Consider the following 20,858-nt stretch of genomic DNA (forward strand, 5'->3'; position numbering starts at 1 on the left):
GAGCAAAACCCCGCCATCCTCTGCAGATAACTACTCTCCTTTTCAGATACAGCTTAGGCCTTACTATACTGAACACTTAAGCATAAAGCACCCGGTTTTCATAGGACCTGAAGTGTCCATCATGAACTGGTTGTTATCTGACCCACCACACTTTAAAGTCTAGCGTGCACAGCAACATTCCATCATCAAATGAAAGTGGCAGACACATGGCACAGCCTGAGCAGGTCCTGGGATAACAGTAAGTTATCTTCAGTAAGTTGCATGAACAGTAAGTTGCATGAAGAAATGGACTAAATACCCTGGTCTCTATCCTTGCTTAACTGCCTTCTCTCTCCCAGCCTCTGAACTGGAACTACGCCATCAGTTCTTCTGAGTGTCCAGCTTGCCTACTGAAGATATTGGATCTTAGACCTGTTAACCTACAGAGACACGTAAGCTAAATCCATATAAGAAATCTTACATACACATATACAGATGTCCTATTCGTTCTGTTTCTCTGGAGGACCCTGGCTAATACACTGACCAATATCTCTCACTTATGCCCAGACCCCAAAACAAATACCAAAAATAACTGAAATGTGAAAATGTTTAGGAAAAGCTTTAAAGCCTTTACCACACTAAGCAGAATGCTCAACCCCACAGCAAAAGGTACATGGGCATAAGGAAGGAATAAATATTATCCTGCCTTTATTAATTTAAATCCACTCTAGTGGCTCTCTTTAGCAATTCAATACCTGAATCCTCTCACGATTTCTATGATGATGGATGCAAGGAGCACGGCCTCTGTGGGACGGAGCCTGGGGCCAGGAGGCGGCGGCAGCAACGCAGGGACTTTGGTGGGAGCTTGAGTCCTATCTGGGCCTGCAAGGCTAGTAAAAGGTGGCAATATACACACGTGTCCAGGACAGAAACCATTCTCTTGGGACCATTCATAAGCAAGAGACACCAATGCTGTGACACAGGCCAGTGCCACCACCACCGCCATACATAAGCAAGAGACACCAATGCTGTGACACAGGCCAGTGCCACCACCACCGCCGCTGCTTCCTCCTCTGCCTCCACCGCCCCCAACTTTTGGGGCACCTCCCCCTCCCCCACCACCAGCACCCCCGGGCTACCTCAAGAAGCAAGCCAAAGTACACATGGTGGAGAGTCCCAAATACCACTATGAACAGGGAAATAAAATAATCAAAGTCTCAACAAGACAGACCAAGAGACACCATTCAAAGAACACTTCCTGAAAGGACAGGTCCAGGACAGTCAAAGAGCCTTCTTTAATACAGCAGTACTCACAGGTTCAGAGTGCATAACAAGCTCTGAAAACTAACAAGAGACAGAAAGCTAAGCAAAATGACGAAACGAAAGAACTCTCCTCAAAAGAAATTCCAGGAAGAAATGCCAGCTAAATAACTGCTCAAAACAGATAGAAGCAACATAACTGAACAAGATTTAGAACAACAGTCATAAAATTAATCGCTGAGCTTGAAAAAGGTATAGAAGACATCAGAGAAACTATTGCTACAAAAACTATGGAGCTTAAAAATAGTTGTGATGAATTAAAAAATGCTATTAATGAGATGCACAATAAAATGGAGGCATCCAATGCACAGATTGAAGACACAGAGAGGAGAGTAGGTGAAATTATAGAAAACACAATTATATAAAAAGAGGAAGCCACAATTATAGAAAATGAGGAAGACGAGAAAAAAAAGAGATAAACTGATCCAGGAACACAAAAGGAGAGTGCGAAAGAAAAAACGATACAATCAAAAAGAACAATATCCCTATCATAGGAATTCCAAAAGAGGAAGAGAGAGAGGAAAGGCCCTAAAGTAGTCCTTGAACAAATTATAGCTGAGAACTTCCCCAATCTGGGGAAGGAAACAGACACTGAAATCCAAGAGGCACAGAGAACTCCCCTCAGACATAACTTGAATCGATCTTCTGCACGACATATCATAGTGAAACTGGCAAACTATAAGGACAAAGAGAGAATTCTGTAAGCAGCTAGGGATAAAAGGGCCCTAACATACAAAGGCAAACCTATCAGAGGGGACAGACCTATCTACTGAAACTTGGCAGGTCAGAAATGAATGACAAGAAATCTTCAATGCAATGAACAGAAAAAATATGCAGCCAAGAATCCNAATTACAGGGTCTATCCATTAGGAAGAGCTAACAATTACAAATGTCTATGCACCGAATATAGAAGCACTCAAATACAGAAAACAATCACAACCAGAAACAATCTTATGGATAAGAATGTGCTAATAGCAGGGGACCTTAATACTCCACTTACAGCAATCAATAGATCAACTAGACAAAATAACACTAAAGAAACAATGGGCTTGAATGACACATTGGACTAGATGGATTTGACAGATGTATTTAGAACTCTACATCCTGAGGCTATGGAATTCACTATCCTCTCAAGTGCGCATGGCACATTCTCCAAGATAGATCACATATTGGGTCATAAAGCAGCCCTCAATAAATATAAAAGAATTGAGATCATACCATGCATACTTTCAGATCACATTGCTATGACACTTGAAATCAATCACAGGAAGAAGTCTGGAAAACCTCCAAAAACATGGAGGTTAAAGAACACCCTACTAAAGAATGAATAGGCCAATCAGGCAACTAGAGAAGAAATTTAAAAATATATGGAAACCAATGAAAATAAAAACACAATTCAAACTCTATGGAATGCGACAAAGGGAGTCCTAAGAGGAAAGTACACTGCATTCCAGGCGTACTTCAAGAAATTAGAAAAATCGCAAGTACAAAATCTAACAGTGCACCTAAAGGAACTAGAAGGAGGGCAACAAGAGTACCCCAGACCCAGTGGGAGAAAAGAAATAATAAAAATCAGGGCAGAAATAAACAATATAGAAACCAAAGAAACAGTTCAACAGATCAATGACACCAAGAGCTGGTTTTTTGAAAAAATAAACAAAATCGACAAACCTCTAGCCAGGCTTCTCAAAAGGAAAAGAGAGAGTGCACAAATAGACAAAATCATGAATGAAAATGGACTTAGTACAACCAACTCCTCAGAAATACAAGCAACTATCAGGGAATACTATGAAAAATTATATGCCAACAAATTGGACAACTTAGAAGAAAATGGATAAATTCCTAAATACACACTCACTACCAAAATTCACATGGGAAGAGATAGAAAATCTGAACAGACCCATAACAAGTGAAGAAATTGAATCAGTTATCAAAAATCTCCCAACAAAGAAGAGCCCTGGGCCAGATGGCTTCCCCGGGGAAGTCTACCAGACATTTAAAACAGAATTAATACCCATTCTTCTCAAGGTATTCCAAAAAATAGAAATCAAAGGAAAACTTCTGGACTCATTCTATGAAGTCAGCATCACTTTCATTCACAAGCCAGACAAAGACCCAGCAAATAAAGAGAACTACAGGCCAATATCCTTGATGAATACGGATGCAAAAATCCTCAACAAGATACTTGCAAATCGAATCCAACAGCACATAAAAAGAATTATCCACCATGACCAAGTGGGATTCATTCCTGGGTTACAGGGCTGGCTCATATTCGCAAATCAATCAATGTGATATATCACGTTAACAAAAGAAAAGATAAAAACTATATGATCCTGTTGATAAATGTAGAAAAAGCATTTGACAAAATACAGCATCCTTTCTTAAAGACCCTCAAGAAAGTCGGAATAGAAGGAACTTACTTAAACATCATAAAAGCCATTTATGAGAAGCCCTCAGCTAACATCATCCTCAATGGAGAAAAACTGAGAAATTTCCCCGAGATCAGGAACATGATAGGGAAGTCCACTCTCACCACTGTTGTTGAACACAGTGCAGGAAGTCCTAGCATTAGCCATCAGACAACCAAAGGAAATAAAAGGCATCAGAATTGGCAAAAACAAGTCAAACTTTCACTTTTCACAGACAACATGATACTCTACATAGAAAATCCGACAGACTCCACCAGAAGCCTACTAGAACTGACCCATGAATTCAGCAAAGTTGCAGGGTACAAAATCAACGTACAGAAATCGGTTGATTTTTATTCACCAATGATGAGGCAACAGAAAGAGAAATCAAGAAACTCATCCCATTCACAACTGCACAAAAAAATCATAAAATAGCTAGGAATAAACCTAACCAAAAATATGAGAGATCTGTATGATGAAAACTAGAGAAAACTTATGAAGGAAATTGAAGAAGACACAAAGAAATGGAAAAACATTCCATGCTCATGGATCGGAAGAATAAATATTGTTAAAATGTCATGACTACCCAAAGCAATCTATACATTCAATGCAATCCTAATAAAAATTGCACCAGCATTCTTCTCAAAACTAGAACAAACTTCCTAAAATTTGTATGGAACCACAAAAGACCCAAAATTGCCAAAATAATATTGAAGAAGANAAATAAGGGGAAAAACAGTTGGGGAGAGTGAGGGAGGAAAACCATGAGAGACTCTTGAATGCTGAGAACAAACTGAGGGCCGATGGGGGTGGGGAAGAGGGGAAGGGGGGTGATGGGCATGGAGGAGTGCACTTATTGGGATGAGCACTGGGTGTTAATTGGAAACCAACTTGACAATAAACTATTTAAAAAAAGAAAAAGAAAAAAAGGAAACAAAAAGAAAACTTTAAAAAAGAAAAAAAAGATTCATATGATGAAGTCCCAACCCTGATATGGTGGTATTTAGAGATAAAGACTTTGGGAGGTAATTTGGGTTAGATGAAGTCCTAAGGGTAGAACCCTGGTCTGATGGGATTAGAGATTTTATAAGAAAAGACACCAGAGAGTTTGTGGGCTGTCTCTCTCTCTCTCTCTTTCTCCATGAGCACCCAGAAAAAGGGTCACATGAGAACACAGCAAGATGACAGCCACCTATGAGCCAAGAGAAGAAGCCTAAGAAGGAAATCCAGGCACGTTGATCTTGGACTTCCCAGACTCCAGAACTGTGAGAAATAAATTTCTGTTGTTTAAGTGAACTGGGATGTAATTAATATTTTTTATGGCAGCCTGTGCAGACTTAAATATGCCCACTAATGACTAGTCTTAGGTATTACAACAGAAAACAGAGACTATATAAAACGACTTAACTGTAGTGATGCCTAAATATTTTTGTTTCTGTATTTTGTTGACTTGTTTACTTTTCCTTTTTTTCCCCTTAATTCTAGTCAATTTGATTTCCACTCTTTCTCCCTTTTTTTTTGTTTCTAGTAAACTTACTTAACTCTTCACTTTCCCTCACAGTCATTGGTTAAACAGAGTTAAGCATGTGACAGAGCCTGTATTAAAGTTCCTGCCAATCATATTGCTTTATTCCTCTTAACATTACAAGGGGCCCTTCAAGTCGACCCTTGATATTCCCTTCCCAGGATGTTCTGATTTACAGCTGGAGGATAAAATAACCCTAATCTACTCAAGGGTACTGGGAAAATATGAGGGTTTTTTTTCCTGTTATATTGTAATATCTGTGTGTAACAGAAGAAAATAAAGCCAACAGGAGAGAAGTGATATCGGTAAAATGACTTAATAAAACATCCCTCAACCACATCCCACACCACACACATAATTTGAAATCCATCCTTGGACAAGTGCCTTTGTGGGAGCTCTGGGATCCAGACAGAGACTATGAAACCCCTATGTCGCCCAAGAATAAGGAGAGCCATTTTGAGAAGTTAGGCTTACACCCAGGAAACTTTATTACCAACCATGGTCATGGCTATAGATTCAGAAACAGCTCCACAGCCCAAGGACTTGGCTCCAGCTCCAACCCCATCTGGCCTTAGGGCTGTCATCAACACCATACACCAAAGGACCCAAGAGGTATCACACCTACATGTGCATCAAGTAACAGGACCTCTGTCCCAGAATGGACCCTCTCAGCCACAGTCTGGGAGCCCCTGGAGGTAAACCTACCAAACTCAGATTACAGAGTCTGAAAGGGCCCTATACTCACCTCTAGACCCCTGACAGCCACACTCCTTGAAGAGGCCTGCTGGCACAGAGACCAGGTGGGAGAAACTCCCATCTATGCCCCCTGAGATCCTGAAAGGGCCCAAACGCAGCTCTAGCTTCTTCACAGCCACAATCTGCCAGCAGTCCTAAGGATCCAGGGCCCCAGTGGGAGACAATCTTGTCTGCAACCCCAGTATTTCTAAAAGGACACTCCACTTGACTCTATCCCTAACAGCTGCACTCTGTGAATGTACTTTCTGGCACAGGGACCCAAAATGAGACTCTCCCAGCTGTAACCCCAGAAATCCTGAAGGGCCTTGTACTTGGCTCCAGCCACATCACAGTCACAGTCCACCAGCATATCCATCAACCAAGGGACCCATCTCCTGCATTCTCAAAAATTCTGAAAGAGACTTATACTCAGTTTCAGCAACTCCAAGTCTCAGGGCATCTTGTGGGATTCCAAAGGCAGATGCTCATGTCTGCACATCAAAAGATCCTAAACTAGCCCTATATTCAGCTCCTACTCCATCCAGCCAATCAGGGAGAAGTCCTGGCCACCCAGGGACCCATCCATTGAACAAATGGCAGTCTTCTCAGGTACCTGATGGGAGCCACACTAGTCCATGCACCTGGTAGTAGGCCTGGTATCTGAAGACCCAAATGTGGACCCTGAAGCAGATCCTTGTCTCAAGGCTACCCTACCTACTGAACAAGGTACTACTACAGGGAGTTCAATCCACTCAGAGACCAGTCAGGATCTCTGCCCACGGAGCTCCTGATAAGGAGCACACCAACCACAGACCCCATTGTGAAGGCAGGCTTGTAACCAGCTCCAACCCAGCCTAAAATTCCAGAGGTAATCCCATTAATACAGGAAACAGACAAGAGGTCTGATAAAAACAATATGTAAAGACTAGAAGAGGTGTTTGTTCCTTCAAATACACAGCCACCAATGCAATACTACATGGAAACATCAGGCAAATATGACATAACCAAAGTGCCTATAAAGAGATCTCCCCAAAGAAATGAAGATCTATAGGCTCTCTGACAAAGAATTCACAATAATCATCATAAAGAAATTGAATGAAATGAAAGAGAACACAGACTACTAAACAAAACCAGAAAAAACAACAACAACAACAATGAACAGAATCAGTTTAATAAAGAAGTAGAAACCATAAAAAGGACCCAAAAAGAAATCCTGGAGCTGAAGAATACAATGACAGAAATGAGAAATTCAATAGAAAGCTTAAAGAACAGATTTACTTATCCAGAAGAATCAGCAAACTCAAAAATTATTTAAAATAAGCCAGTTAGAGAGACAAAAAATAGAGAAGAATGAAAAGGGGTGAAGAAAGCCTCTGTGAATTATGGGACACCATCAAGCAAACATTCATATCATAGGAGTCCCAGAAGAGGAATGTAGAAGAAAGCTTATTTAATGAAACAATAGCTGAAATTTTCCCAAATCTTCGGAGAATATAGACATTCAAATACAGGACGCTCAAAGAACTCCATGCAAGATCAACCCAAAAATTACTGAGACACATTGTAATCAAAATGTTAAAAGACAAAAACAAGGAGAGAATGTTGAAAGCAGGAAGAGAAAGCAGCCAAGATTGTAAAAAGATCCCAAGTATGACATCACTAGTTTAAAACATGAAAAGTAAAAGCGTAGAGTTTGTGTATGCAATTGAAGGTAAGTTATTATCAGCTTAAAATAGACTCTTATAGGGGCGCCTGGGTGGCTTAGTCGGTTAAGCGTCCGACTTTCGCTTAGGTCATGATTTCGCGGTTCGTGGGTTCGAGCCCCGCGTCGGGCTCTGTGCTGACTGCCAGCTCAGAGCCTGGAGCTTGTTTCAGAGTCTGTGTCTCCCTCTCTCTCTGACCCTCCCCTGCTCATGCTGTCTCTCTCTCTCCTAGAAATAAATAAAAATATTAAAAAAAAATAGACTCTTATATCTAAAAATTGTTTTATATAAGCCTCACAATAACCACAAAAGAAGAAACACAAAGAAAAGATAAAAAGAAAAGAATTAAAGCATACACACACACACACACACACACACACACACACACAAATCATGAAAGAAGATAGTAAGAGAGGAAGAAAGGAACAAAAGAACTAAAACAGGCAACGAACTATGAAATGGCAATGTGTCCTTAGCTATCAATAATTAATTTAAACAGAAATGAACTAAATTCCCAAATCNTCCCTCTCTCTCTGACCCTCCGCTGTTCATACTGTCTCTCCTCTCTCTCTCAGAAATAAATAAAAAATAAATAAAACATTTAAAAAAATAAAATATTAAAAAAAAAAGAGAAAGTGAAAGGACAGAAAAACACATTCCATGCCAGTGGTAACCAAAAGAGCAGGAATGGCTACACTTATATCACATACAATAGACTTAGTCAGAATTGGTTTTAAGAGACAAAGAAGGCCACGGAATGGGGATGAAAGGAGTCAATTCACCAAGAGGAGGCAACAATTTTAAGTATTTATAAACCCTCCAATGAAGCATTTAAATATTTAAGGCAAACAGTAACAAAACTGAAGGGAGAAACAGACAGCAGTACAATAAGAGTAACGGGCACCCTCCTACACTGTTGGTGGGAATGTAAACTGGTACAGCCCGTCTGGAAAACAGTGTGGAGGTTCCTCAGGAAACTAACAATAGAACTCCCCTATGACCCAGCAATAGCACTGCTAGGAATTTACCCAAGGGATACAGAAATGCTGATGCATAGGAGCACATGTACCCCAATGTTCATAGCAGCACTCTCCACAATAGCTAAAACATGGAAAGAGCCTAAGTGTCCATCAACAGATGAATGGATCAAGAAGATGTGGTTTATCTATACCATGGAATACTACATGGCAATGAGAAACAATGAAATCTGGCCATGTGTAGCAACATGGATGGACCTTGAGGGTGTTATGCTGAGCGAAATAAGTCAGGCAGAGAAGGACAAATATCATATGTTTGCACGTATAGGAGGATTAGGAGGAACTTGACGGAGGAACAAGGGGGAGAAGAAGGGCAGAAATGGTGGGGGAAAGGGAGAGAAGCAAACCATGAGAGACTCTTGAATGCTGACAAAAACTGAGGACTGATGGATGTGGGGGGAGGGGGGATGGGCATGGAGGAGGACACTTGTGGGGATGAGCACTGAGTGTTATGTGGAAACTAATTTGACAATAAACTATTAAAAAAAAAAAAAAGAGTAATGGACTTCAACACCCCACTTTCAACACCGGATAGATCATCCAGACAGAAATTTCTTTTTGAGTTCATTTATTTATTTTGAGAGAGAGCATGCATGAACATGCAAGCAGCGGGGGGAGGGGGGTGTAGAATAGAAGAGAATCCCAAGCAGGCCCCGTGCACTCAGCGCACAGCCCAACAGAGAAAGGCTTGATCTCAAAAACCATGAGATCATGACCTCAGCCAACATCAAGAGTTGGATGCTTAACCGACTGAGCCACCCTGATGCCCCCAGACAGAAATTTAGTAAGGAAACAGCAGACCTCAAGGACTTTATAGACCAAAATGGATGTAACAAACATAAACAGAACTGCCATGAGACAGCAACAGAATACATACTCTTCTCGAGCCCACACAGAACAGTCTACAGTATACAACTTATATTGGGTCACAAAGCAGGACTTAACATATTGAGAAGACTGAAATCATATTTAGTATCTTTTCCAACCACAATGGTATGAAACTAAAAATTAGTAACAGGAGGAAAGTGTACAATTCACAAAAATGTGGAAAGTAAACAACACACTCCCGAACGACAAATCTTGTCATTTGCAGCAACATATGTGGAACTTGGGGGTATTATTCTAGGTGAAGGAAGTCTGACAAAGACAGATAAAAACCATATGATCTCACATATACGTGGGGTCTTTTAAAAAGAGAGAAAAAAAAGCCACACTCATAGAAACAGACAGTAAAACAATGGTTGCCAGAGGCTGGGGAGTAGGAAAAATGGGAAGATGTTGATCATAAACTTCTTGTTACAAGATGAATAAGATCTGGGTATCTAATATTCAGCATGGTGGTTATAGTTAACAATATTATATGCCTGAAAGTTACCAAGAGAGTAAATCTTAAATGTTCCTACCACCAAAACAAAAAAAAAAAAAAAAAAAAAAAAAAAAGAAGAGAGAGAGAAAGAAAAAGAAATTGTATTTATGGGAGGTTATAGATGTGTTAACAAACCTTACCATGGTAGTCATTTCACAATATATACATGTATCAAATCATCACAGTGTACACCTTAAACTTATACCATGTTAATGTCAACTACATCTCAATAAGCTGGGGCAAGGGAGGGGCGGGGAGCCAACAGGGAGAAGCAAAGATCGCAGGAACGGTTACTTGAGATTTGCGGTTCCAAAGCTCTTTATTTGATTATCTGGTTTAAATCAATTAATCCTGTTATACTTTAATTCAATATTATCTGAGATTTTTGTGGGACTTAAGAGTACTGACTATAATTTACAGAGTAAAATTTCATAAATTCAAAAAACATCAAAAGTATACAGTTTCAGAAACACAAAAGTAAATTCACCAACACCTAGAACCCAGGAATATATATAAAGAAAAATTTAATGTTACCAGTGTGTGCTCCAGGAATGCAAAGATAATTTAATGTTAGCGAATTTATTGATACAACCCAGCACATAGCAATAGGTCAAAGGTAACTAATGATTTTTGTTAATGTTTTTATTTATTTTTGAGAGAGAGAATATACAAGTTGAGGAAAGGCAGAGAGAGAGAGGGAAACACAGAATCCGAAGAAGGCTCCAGGCTCTGAGCTGTCAGCACAGAGCCCAACACAGGGCTCGAACTCACAGACCGTTAGATCATGGCCTGAGTTGAAATCAGGTGCTCAACCAACTGAGCCACCCAGGTTCCCCAAATGATTATTTTAATAGTATCTAATATTTTTAAAATATTTAATATTTTAATGTCACAAAAAAACTACTTATAAAATATAAAATGTATTCTTTATTTTTATTCTTGTTAAATAGGATAAAAGCATACTGCATTAAATGAAAAATATTATATACCCTAAGCCATTAGCCAAAATCACACATAACTTTTAAAGGGTAGATGCATTCCTACTCATGTCAGGGCCAAGACAAAGATGCACACTATCACTATTTACAATTATTCTGGAAGTGCTATCATTGCAATTACACAAGAAAATAAATCCAAATTGTAAATATGAGAAAGGAAATCAAATTTTTATCATTTACAGATAATGACTGTTTACTTAGAAGATTCTAAAATAATTGACAATAGAAATAGGTAACACTAAGTGTATAGCTGGTAACAAAATCAACATATACAAATGAATTTTTTTCTGAGTATCAGTAATATCCAGTCAAAAATACAGACAAAATAGTTTTTCTTATCAGTAAAAACCAACTAGAAATTGAAGTATAACAAAATAGAAAATATACAGGAGAAAATGGGCCTATTCATAATAGCAATAAAAATCTACCCAAGAATAAAATTAACAAAAAACAGAAAGACCTTTATTACTAAATGCTTAAAACAAGATCCCTCAAAACTGGGGATCTTCTTTGAGAAGACTCAAGAATGTAATGATGTCACTTTTCCCCGTTATAAGTTTATAAATTTAATGTCATACCAACTAAAATTCCAAAGCAGTTTTTAATTTCTTAGTTTTTAATTATTTTGTACCTCGACAAAAATTATCTCAAGTTCATCTGGAATTACAAATGAATAAAAATAGCTAAGAGAAGTAGGAATAAGGAATGAGAGGGTATTTGCATGACCACATATTAAAAATACTTTATAAAACCAATAAAAACTAAATCAAGACAGTACTGACACATGAGTAGTTAGACCTATCAATGGTCATGAAGAGGAAAAAAACAAAAACTAAGCCCTAGAATACATAAACATTTAATAGGTAATTTAAATAAAATTTCAAATTAAAGGAGAGAGATTATAAATGAGGTTAAGGCATAGGATAAACCATTCTGAAAAAAAATAGCATTAGAACTCAGCTTACAGTAATGATTTTCTGAGTGAACAAATGATAAAAGGGAAAAAAAAAAGAAAAGAATGCCCACCTCATACTATATACACTCAACATTCCCCTGGATTAAAGAGGTATTAAATAAAAAGCAAAATCTAGTATAAAATACAAGAGAATAATGATCTGATATTATACCGAGAAAGGTCTTATAAAATAAGTAAAGTTAGAAACCATAAAGGAAGGGAATAACAGATTTAAATACATAAAAATGCAAACACAGCAAAAAAACCACTAAAAACAAGAGAAAAATGAAGAGGCAAGAAATACACCAGGCAAAAACATCATATATGTATATTTATATATTATACTTGTTATATTTGACATAAATTAATTAAGGTTCTTTAAAAATCAATAAGAAATAAATCAAATTCAAAATCAGCAAGAAAACAGACCAATTTTTAAGTGGAAAAAAGAACATCAACAAAGCAAATCACAGAAGAAGGAATAAATATATAGAGACAAAAAAGTCAACATCCCTAATAATCAAGAAAAAATAAAAAGGAAACCACCAACAAAAACTTTAAAATGATAGCTAATCTTGACTATAGTATGGAGAATTAAAACATTTCCCACTAAAAACTGGTTGGAAGGTAAACTATTATGGCTTTTTCTAAAGAGAAACAATCATGGGGACCTGGGTGGCTGAGTTGGTTAAACGTCCAACTCTTGATTTCGGCTCAGGTCATGATCTCACAGTTCATGAGTTCGAGCCCCACATTGGGCTGTGTGTGTTGACAGTGCAGAACCTGGTTGGAATTCTCTTTCTCCCTCTCTGCTCCTCACTCGCTCATGCTGCTCTCTCTCTCTCTCTCTCAAAATAAGTAGATAAACTTAAAAATGAAAAAGAGAAATCAAGCAAAACTCTAAAACCTTAAGAAGTATGCGTACCCCATTAGAGTAGTTTAACCTCAGAAAACAATCATAATACTCTAAAATTTTTATTTATAAAGCCATTTACCTCAGCATTGTTTATAGTAACTACAGCAATCAAGTTTTTATAGTGGCAACGACAGGCACAAAAATATGAGTCTTTTTGTAGGAAAGGAGGAACAGAACTGGAACTGAAAACTCGGTAGACAGTGAAGTAACTAGCAAGTCCACCTGTCTTTTTCATGTGTCACGTTATCAGACACTTGTGTTCTCTCTCTCTTCCCCCTCCTCTACTCTCCTCCAAGTTGGTTTCTTGAACCTGCCCAACACTCCTGCTCCCCCATATCTTCTATAAATGACTGAAGTTTGCCATAACCATTCTAGACCTGCTCCTGCTTCATGGCATTGCTGAGGGATTCCTACACTTTCTGCCCTACTCTTAATTATGTTTCTTAATTATATATTCTCCCCAAAAGGAATTTATCCTAGCTCATCTTCTCATATTGAAACCACTGGTAGTAAGTCAGGAGCTGGCTGACTCTTGACTCATATCTGATCCAAACAGCGGTGATCAGGGTAGCAGGGAGCGTGAGGGGACAAGCACTGTGACATTTCTCGTACTAGACATTATAGTCTAGAGACATGCCATCATACACACAAACACACACACACACACACAATCCTAGCAATCACCTAAATGCCCCAATAATATCAGACTGGCTAATAAATTATAGCTCCATTGATAAGGGAAAGAAATATGCACAGTCTACTGCAACATAGACCAGACATTATAATGTAGGACTGTGAGTGAAATCTGGATAGTAATATAATGGCCATTCTTAATTTTGTCCTTGGTGGTTTTGTATTTTCCAAAATCTCTATCAAAAAACATTGGATTCCAAATCAGAAAAGAATAACCACTTACTTTGTATAATGGTTTTTATATGTTTTACATTTTAAATTGTAAATAGAAAACATTTTGATTACCTTTCCATCATCACATCTTGTGCCTTCATTCACCATCCCAGGATCTGGAACATCTGATCCTAGCTGGAAATCCACACCCCAACATTTGGTGCCTTTGCTGGGAGTCTGAATAATAGCAGGCACAATTCCAAATACAGGCATCTCTTGTACATTCTCACACTGAAGCTTTCCACACAACGCATTCCTACAAAGACAGAGAAATAATGCAAACATAAAATGCATCCAGTGTAGATACAAAAGAAAATGACATATTTGGACATATAAAGTTATTTTTTTTTTTTTTACTTAAAGTTTACTGATAGTTAGCTGAAGGGAATCTCAACAGAGAAAGTGTATGAGAGCAAAGACATCTAAGCAGTTCTCTTCAAATACGTCAGAAATAACTGGATGCTAGGATGAAATCAGTAGGTGCACCAGGTGATGCTCCTTCTCTCCCCACACCTACTCTCTCTTTACTATCTGTCTAGGGCTCAAAAAGTCTAACTAAAGAGCTGTTTATAAATATAATGTTATAAATGCTTTTACACAGAAAATAATAGAACTACACCAAAATTCAGTTGTGACTTCTCATAGAGTTACTGTAAGGAGAAAATTAGATTCTGTACTATAAAATAACTAAGAAAGGACTCCACCCTCTTGGCTTGGGCTAAGCTCTTAGTTACTTAATTTAAGACTCAATTCATTAACTCATTAATTCACTAATTCAACTCACTGATTCAATATTACAACTCTATGAAGGGTTACCTGACTACAATTCCTATCACCAAGGCCGTGTTAGCTAAATGCCCTTCCATAACACACTAAATACCACTTACATCAACTCTTAAGATGCTATATTGAAATTTTCTACCTGATTGCCTTGTGATCCAACAATCTACCCTATACTTGAATCTCCTTTATGATATCACTGCCAAGTCATTATAGGATATTGTTTTCTTCTAATTCACCAATTCCTCTAACTCACCAACCCCTAAAAATTCTCATTCTAGCTATCATAAAACTATTTTATTTCTTGAGTATAACTTTTCCTCATTGGTCCCAGCTAATGTCTTTTCCTTCTTCCACAACGCAGCTATTTTAGGACAATTATCATGTAGTTCTTAAATACTTCATCAGAGCAATATCCTACAATTCTTCTCATGGAACAAGGAAGCTCCCCTCTAAATATATTCCAGTTTGTCTCACTGCCTCTTAAAGCATAGTGCTCAGCGTAGGGCATGAAATTTCAGTTATAACCTGATAAAGAAAGAACATAATGGAGCTCACTTTCCTTTATTCTAGATACTGTACTACTAGCAAGCCCGTGATTATAGTAGCTATTATGGTAACTACATTACATTATCGATGCCCTTGAACTGACCCTTATTTACTTTTTGCATATACTATTAAGTCTCCTCTTCCCTCCATCCTGCACTTAAGGGATAGTAATTTTGTCTCGAGTTTACATTTATTCTTATGTCACCATTTATTCACTATTTAACCTGAAATAAAAAGTGTTTAAACTTTCTGAGCTTTAGTTCCTTCATCTGAAAAACAAGAGATAAATAGTAATGTCTATCTCACATAGTTGGTTCAAATTAGATACGAAAACCTTTAAAACATGGGTGCCTGGGTGGCTCAGTCAGTTGAGAGTCTGACTCTTGATTTTAGCTCAGGTCATGATCCCAGGGTCGTGGGATCAAGCCACACATCAGGCTTCGTGCTAAGCCTGGAACTTGTTTGGGATTCTCTGTCTCTCTCCCTCTGCCTCTCTCCCCCACTCTCTTTGTCTCTCTCTAAAATAAAAAATAATTAAAAAAAGAGAAAACCTCTAAAACAAAGTATAGCATAAAGCAGACCTAAGTTAACATCTGTTGGAGTCTACCAAAATTCAAGTTGCTATGATTATACTCAGTGGGTCATGTGTAGTCTTGGTGACAGGTTAAAGAGTATATATTAAATACTCAATATATAAAAAGCCACAGAACGCCTGGGTGGCTCAGTCAGTTAAGTGCCCAAATTCAGCTAAGGCCATGATATCGTGGTTCATGAGTTCAAGCCTTGCATCAGGCTCTCTGCTGTCAGCATGGAGTCTGCTTTGTATTCTCTGTACCCCTCTCTCTCTGCCCCTCCTCTCTCAAAAATTAAAATTAAAATTATATATATAAAGCTGTTACAAATCAATTAAAAAAAAACACTTCCACAGAAAAAATTAGCAAAGATACAAAAAAGGCAATTCACAAAATAAGGAATGTAAGTAGCCAACAAAGCTAAGAGGTGTTCACGGCTATATTACAAAATAAAATTCTATTGCAAACCTCAATAGAATAATTACTTGAGGCAAGGATCATCAATGCCTATTAAGACTAGAGGTGAAACATTGGTGGGAGACTGGCTATTTGTATGGTACAAAATCATCACTCCTACACATAGTACCAGATAGCTGAAATGGGAAAAACATAACTCTACAGAAGCAAGATCTGGTCATCACCACTTAGTACCACTAAAAAAAGACAACCCAGAATTACGTTTCACTTATGAAGTATTGACATCATGTGTCACTTATGAAGTATTCTTCCCTAAAATGGTCAACCTGAATCTAATTAAGACTTTAGATTTAACTTCTGACTTACAGAAAATTTAGGGAATAGAGAGACAAGTAAAGCAACATTAAGAAGAAACTTAAGAAGAAACTACCAACAGATCTGGAACATGGGCCATCCTAAAAGAACTGACCCAGTTATTTCCCTCAGATCACTGTCATTGAAAAGAAAAAAAATTAATGAAGAAGATTACATATTTCAGATGAAAAGTGATGCAAATGACATGACAACTAAATGCAATGCATGATCCTTGATGGAATCCTGATGTAGAAAAAAAACAGCTATGAAACACAATTTGAGGACAGTTGGAGAAACTTTAATATTGACCATGTATTACATGATATTAGGAAATTATTAATTTTGGTAGGTAGGTATGATACTAGTATCATGAATGGCCTTATATGTCGGAGATGAATACTAAAGAATTTAGGAATGAAGTATCATAATGCCTATAATTTATCTAAAAATGGTTCGGCAAAGTCTAAACGAAGGAAATATGATAAAATATTAACAGTGTTTTAATCTAGAATATATGGGTATCATATTTCTACTCCTTCTGTATATTTGAAATACTCCTTCCTTCTACTCTTCTGTATTCCTTTTACTCCTCTGTATATTTGAAATTCTTCATTTAAAAAGTTTTTAAAAAGATGACACCATCTATGTACTGAAAGAGTAGAGAGCTCTTTTGGTGAAATGTAACAATACAATGTGCCCAACAGTGTCTGCAGTGTGCAAAACAGGAAGGTGGGGGGTGAGGGGGGGTGGAATAAGACTATACTTGCATAAAGACTCTGCAAAGACATACAAAAAGCTAAAAGAAATATGTACCTAGGGGGTGAGGTGGGAACAGAGAAAAAGGAGTGGAAGCCACATTTTTCTATATCTCTTTAAACATCTTTTGAATAATAACAAAAAACTTAAATAATTATTTACAAATTCATTTAGAATAAAAATGAGGGGTGCCTGCTCTCCACAATAGCTAAAACATGGAAACAGCCTAAGTGTCCATCAACAGATGAATGGATCAAGAAGATGTGGTTTATCTATACCATGGAATACTACATGGCAATGAGAAACAATGAAATCTGGCCATGTGTAGCAACATGGATGGACCTTGAGGGTGTTATGCTGAGCGAAATAAGTCAGGCAGAGAAGGACAAATATCATATGTTTGCACGTATAGGAGGATTAGGAGGAACTTGACGGAGGAACAAGGGGGAGAAGAAGGGCGGAAATGGTGGGGGAAAGGGAGAGAGGCAAACCATGAGAGACTCTTGAATGCTGACAAAAACTGAGGACTGATGGATGTGGGGGGAGGGGGGGATGGGCATGGAGGAGGACACTTGTGGGGATGAGCACTGAGTGTTATGTGGAAACTAATTTGACAATAAACTATTAAAAAATAAAAATAAAAAAAAAAATGAGGGGTGCCTGGGTGGCTCAGGCATTTAAGTATCTGACTCTTGATTTCAGCTCAGGTCATGATCTCACAGTTCATGGGATCAAGCCCTGCGTCAGGCTCTGAGCTGAAAAAGAGGGGGCCTGCTTGGGATTCTGTCTCTTTCCCTCTCTCTCTGCCCCTACCCCACTTATGCACGCTCACACTTTTTCCCTCTCAAAATAAATAAACTTTTTTTTTTAAATGAGGGCATCTGGGTTGGTTTTCAACTCTAGATTTTGGCTCAGGTCATGACCCCAGGGTCATGGGATTGAGCCCCGTTCAGGCTCCCCACTGAGTGCGGAGCCTGCTTAAAATCTCTCAATCTCTCTCCCTCTCTCTCCTTCCCCTTTTGAAACTATGTAAGATGGATATCAAAAGTTACATTCATATCTCCTTTTGAAACACTTTCTTGTTGGAGCACCTGGGTGGCTCAGTCAGTTAAACGTCTGACTTTGGCTCATGTCATGATCTCATGGTTCGTGGGTTCGAGCCCTGTGTAGGGCTCTGTGCTGACAGCTAGCTCAAAGCCTGGAGCCTGCTTCAGATTCTGTATCTCCCTCTCTCTCTGACCCTCCCCTGCTCACGCTGTGTCTCTCACTCTCTCTCAGAAATAAATAAAACATTTTTAAAAATTATAAAAAAAGAAACACTTTGTTTTTCTTATCTTCCATCTACTCTGTTTTATATATCAAGAAAGAATTAGAACAAAATAAACTGGCTAACATTAAGGGGGTGGGGGAGGGGGGAAACACACAGCAGTAAGATCTGGAGGAGTTGAGGGCATGCCAGGCAAAAGGGACAGTATCTGCAGACGCCCTGTGGCAGAAGACCACATGTAGGCCAGCATACCTGGTGTCTCACAGTATTTAATGGCTGAGTAGAGAAAGATGAGCCTACAAATAAACATATTAAAGGAGCAACCAGAAACAGAGAAAAGAATACCAGAAGAACATTCCACACAAAAGCCAAGGAAAGAGGTTTCTTCAAGGAAAAAATGGTCAACATACTTGAATGACACTGAAAGGTCAAGGGCATGAAGACCTAACAATGCCTGTTGGACTTAGCAACATGGAGATGGCTGCTGTTATTTCTTCTTAGCAAACGTTCTTTCACTACACTTGCTTAGACTAATGGGCAAAGTAGCAGGTGAGGCAGGCAGAAGAGATGCCCAGTAATATAGAATAATTCCAATTATACAAAATATCAGTGTGTGTATATATAGTGCATAGAAACAAAAAAGAGAAAGAAATACACAGAAATTAGCAAATATATATGGACTGAGATTATGGATGACTTTTTTCTCATTTATAATTTTTAAATAATTTTTAATTTTTACAATAAGCAAATCTTAAAGAAACAAAAAATGTTTTGTCACTTTAAAATTATATAGAGCAAGAAGAAAATAACAACATCCAGAATGAACTTTTAAAGGTATCGACTCATTAATCAGTGCCATCTTGTAATGAAAAAAAAGAAGAGGAAGAGTGTTTTTGAGGTTCTTATTGTAGAATAAGGAAAAACAAAGATTCTAAAATCCATTACAGTTTAGACAGTTAACATCAAAAGGGATGAATTATTTTACTAGTTTTTTTCAGAGTCTCACTGAAGCCTTATGTTATAAACTGTTAATTTGAAAGTTCAGTATTTAAGGGAGAGAAAGCCAGCAGTCATGAGATGACTGGTCTTAAAATCATTCACATTCCTCGCCTCCACTTACCCAGTGGCACACTTCTTGTATTCATTGCCAGAGAAACCACAATTGCCAAATCTGTCACCTTTAGAATTCACATCAATGAAACAATCTCTTGGAGCAGCCTTGGCTTCTGTAACATTAAAAAAAAAAAAAAAAGTATGGCAACTTAATTCATAGATAACAGAATATTCCCTATGACAATCCATACACCTTGATGAACTGCCTCAACACCTTCCAGAAAGTTTCAAGCCTCACAGGTAAAACATTTTTGTTCTACTTTTATACTTAACAACAAAATGTAAAAATAAAGCTTACATCGTACTTGAAAGTTAGCCTGGGCTCAAACACTCAGACCCTAAAAGAAATATCATTAAACAAGATGAAATTATAAATAAATGAAAAAACATGCACAGTATGCTAGTGTTCTCAGCATGTTCCTTCTCCTCGCTCTCAAACACGCCTCTACTGAATCGTTAGGTCCGGCTTGGAAGGGTTGGTGAAGACACTGACAGCTGTTGTTATTGGGTTTTTAATTTACCATCTATAAATGCTGAATTTACATGCTCCACTAACAAGATGGATTGGCAAACATCCATGACAGCTGACAAAGTAGCAATCCATTCTTGCTTTCTCATATTGTATATATGTATTATCACTTCATGTTCAGTTCGCCCACTAATTACACATTCCTAAAAAAAATTTTGTTTTTAAGTATTTTTAAGCCAAAATGCCAGTACTTTCTGTTGACTAAAGGAATTCTTACACATTTAATGCTTACATTGTTTCATTTAAAAGAAAATGGATAGGAGGCAAAAGAAGCTGGAGTAAGAAAGAGGAGGATCAAGCAATGTGAAAAGGGAACTTAGAATAATACCTGCACAGGGCAAACAGCACATGGCAGGATCCCTAGCAGAGCCCTTCTAGGGAACAGAAGGAGCTCTAAAACTTCCAGATAATCTCCAAAGAGAAAAACAACCGGTAGTGCCTGGGTGGCTCAGTCACTTAAGCATCTGACTTTGGCTCAGGTCATGATCTTGCGGTTCCCCAGTTCTAGACCCGCGTAGGGCTCTCTGCTGACAACTCAGAGCCTGGAGCCGCTTCAGATTCTGTGTCTCCCTCTCTCTCTGCCACTCCTCCACTCACACTCTGTCTCTGTCTCTTTCAAAAATATACAATTAAAAAAGGAGAGATAGAGAAACAACTGTAGCTCCCATAGTCC

General features: G+C 38.1%; 1 protein-coding gene across 2 annotated transcripts in view; it reads right to left on the bottom strand.

Moving 5' to 3' along the window:
- The window catches only part of ADAM9 (ADAM metallopeptidase domain 9), a 142,085-nt gene that overhangs the window by 40,585 nt on the left and 80,642 nt on the right, over nt 1-20,858 (bottom strand). For both annotated transcript variants that reach the window (XM_077769472.1, XM_077769471.1), the window contains exons 15-16: nt 19,664-19,769; nt 13,921-14,104 (exon numbers count right to left, since the gene is read on the bottom strand). In XM_077769472.1, the coding sequence (XP_077625598.1) occupies nt 13,921-14,104; nt 19,664-19,769 (290 nt within the window). The remainder of the gene's footprint in view (nt 1-13,920; nt 14,105-19,663; nt 19,770-20,858) is intronic.

Source organism: Crocuta crocuta, unplaced genomic scaffold, assembly GCF_008692635.1.
Source record: "Crocuta crocuta isolate KB4526 unplaced genomic scaffold, BGI_CrCroc_1.0 scaffold698, whole genome shotgun sequence".
In the NCBI taxonomy this organism is placed as follows: domain Eukaryota; kingdom Metazoa; phylum Chordata; class Mammalia; order Carnivora; family Hyaenidae; genus Crocuta; species Crocuta crocuta.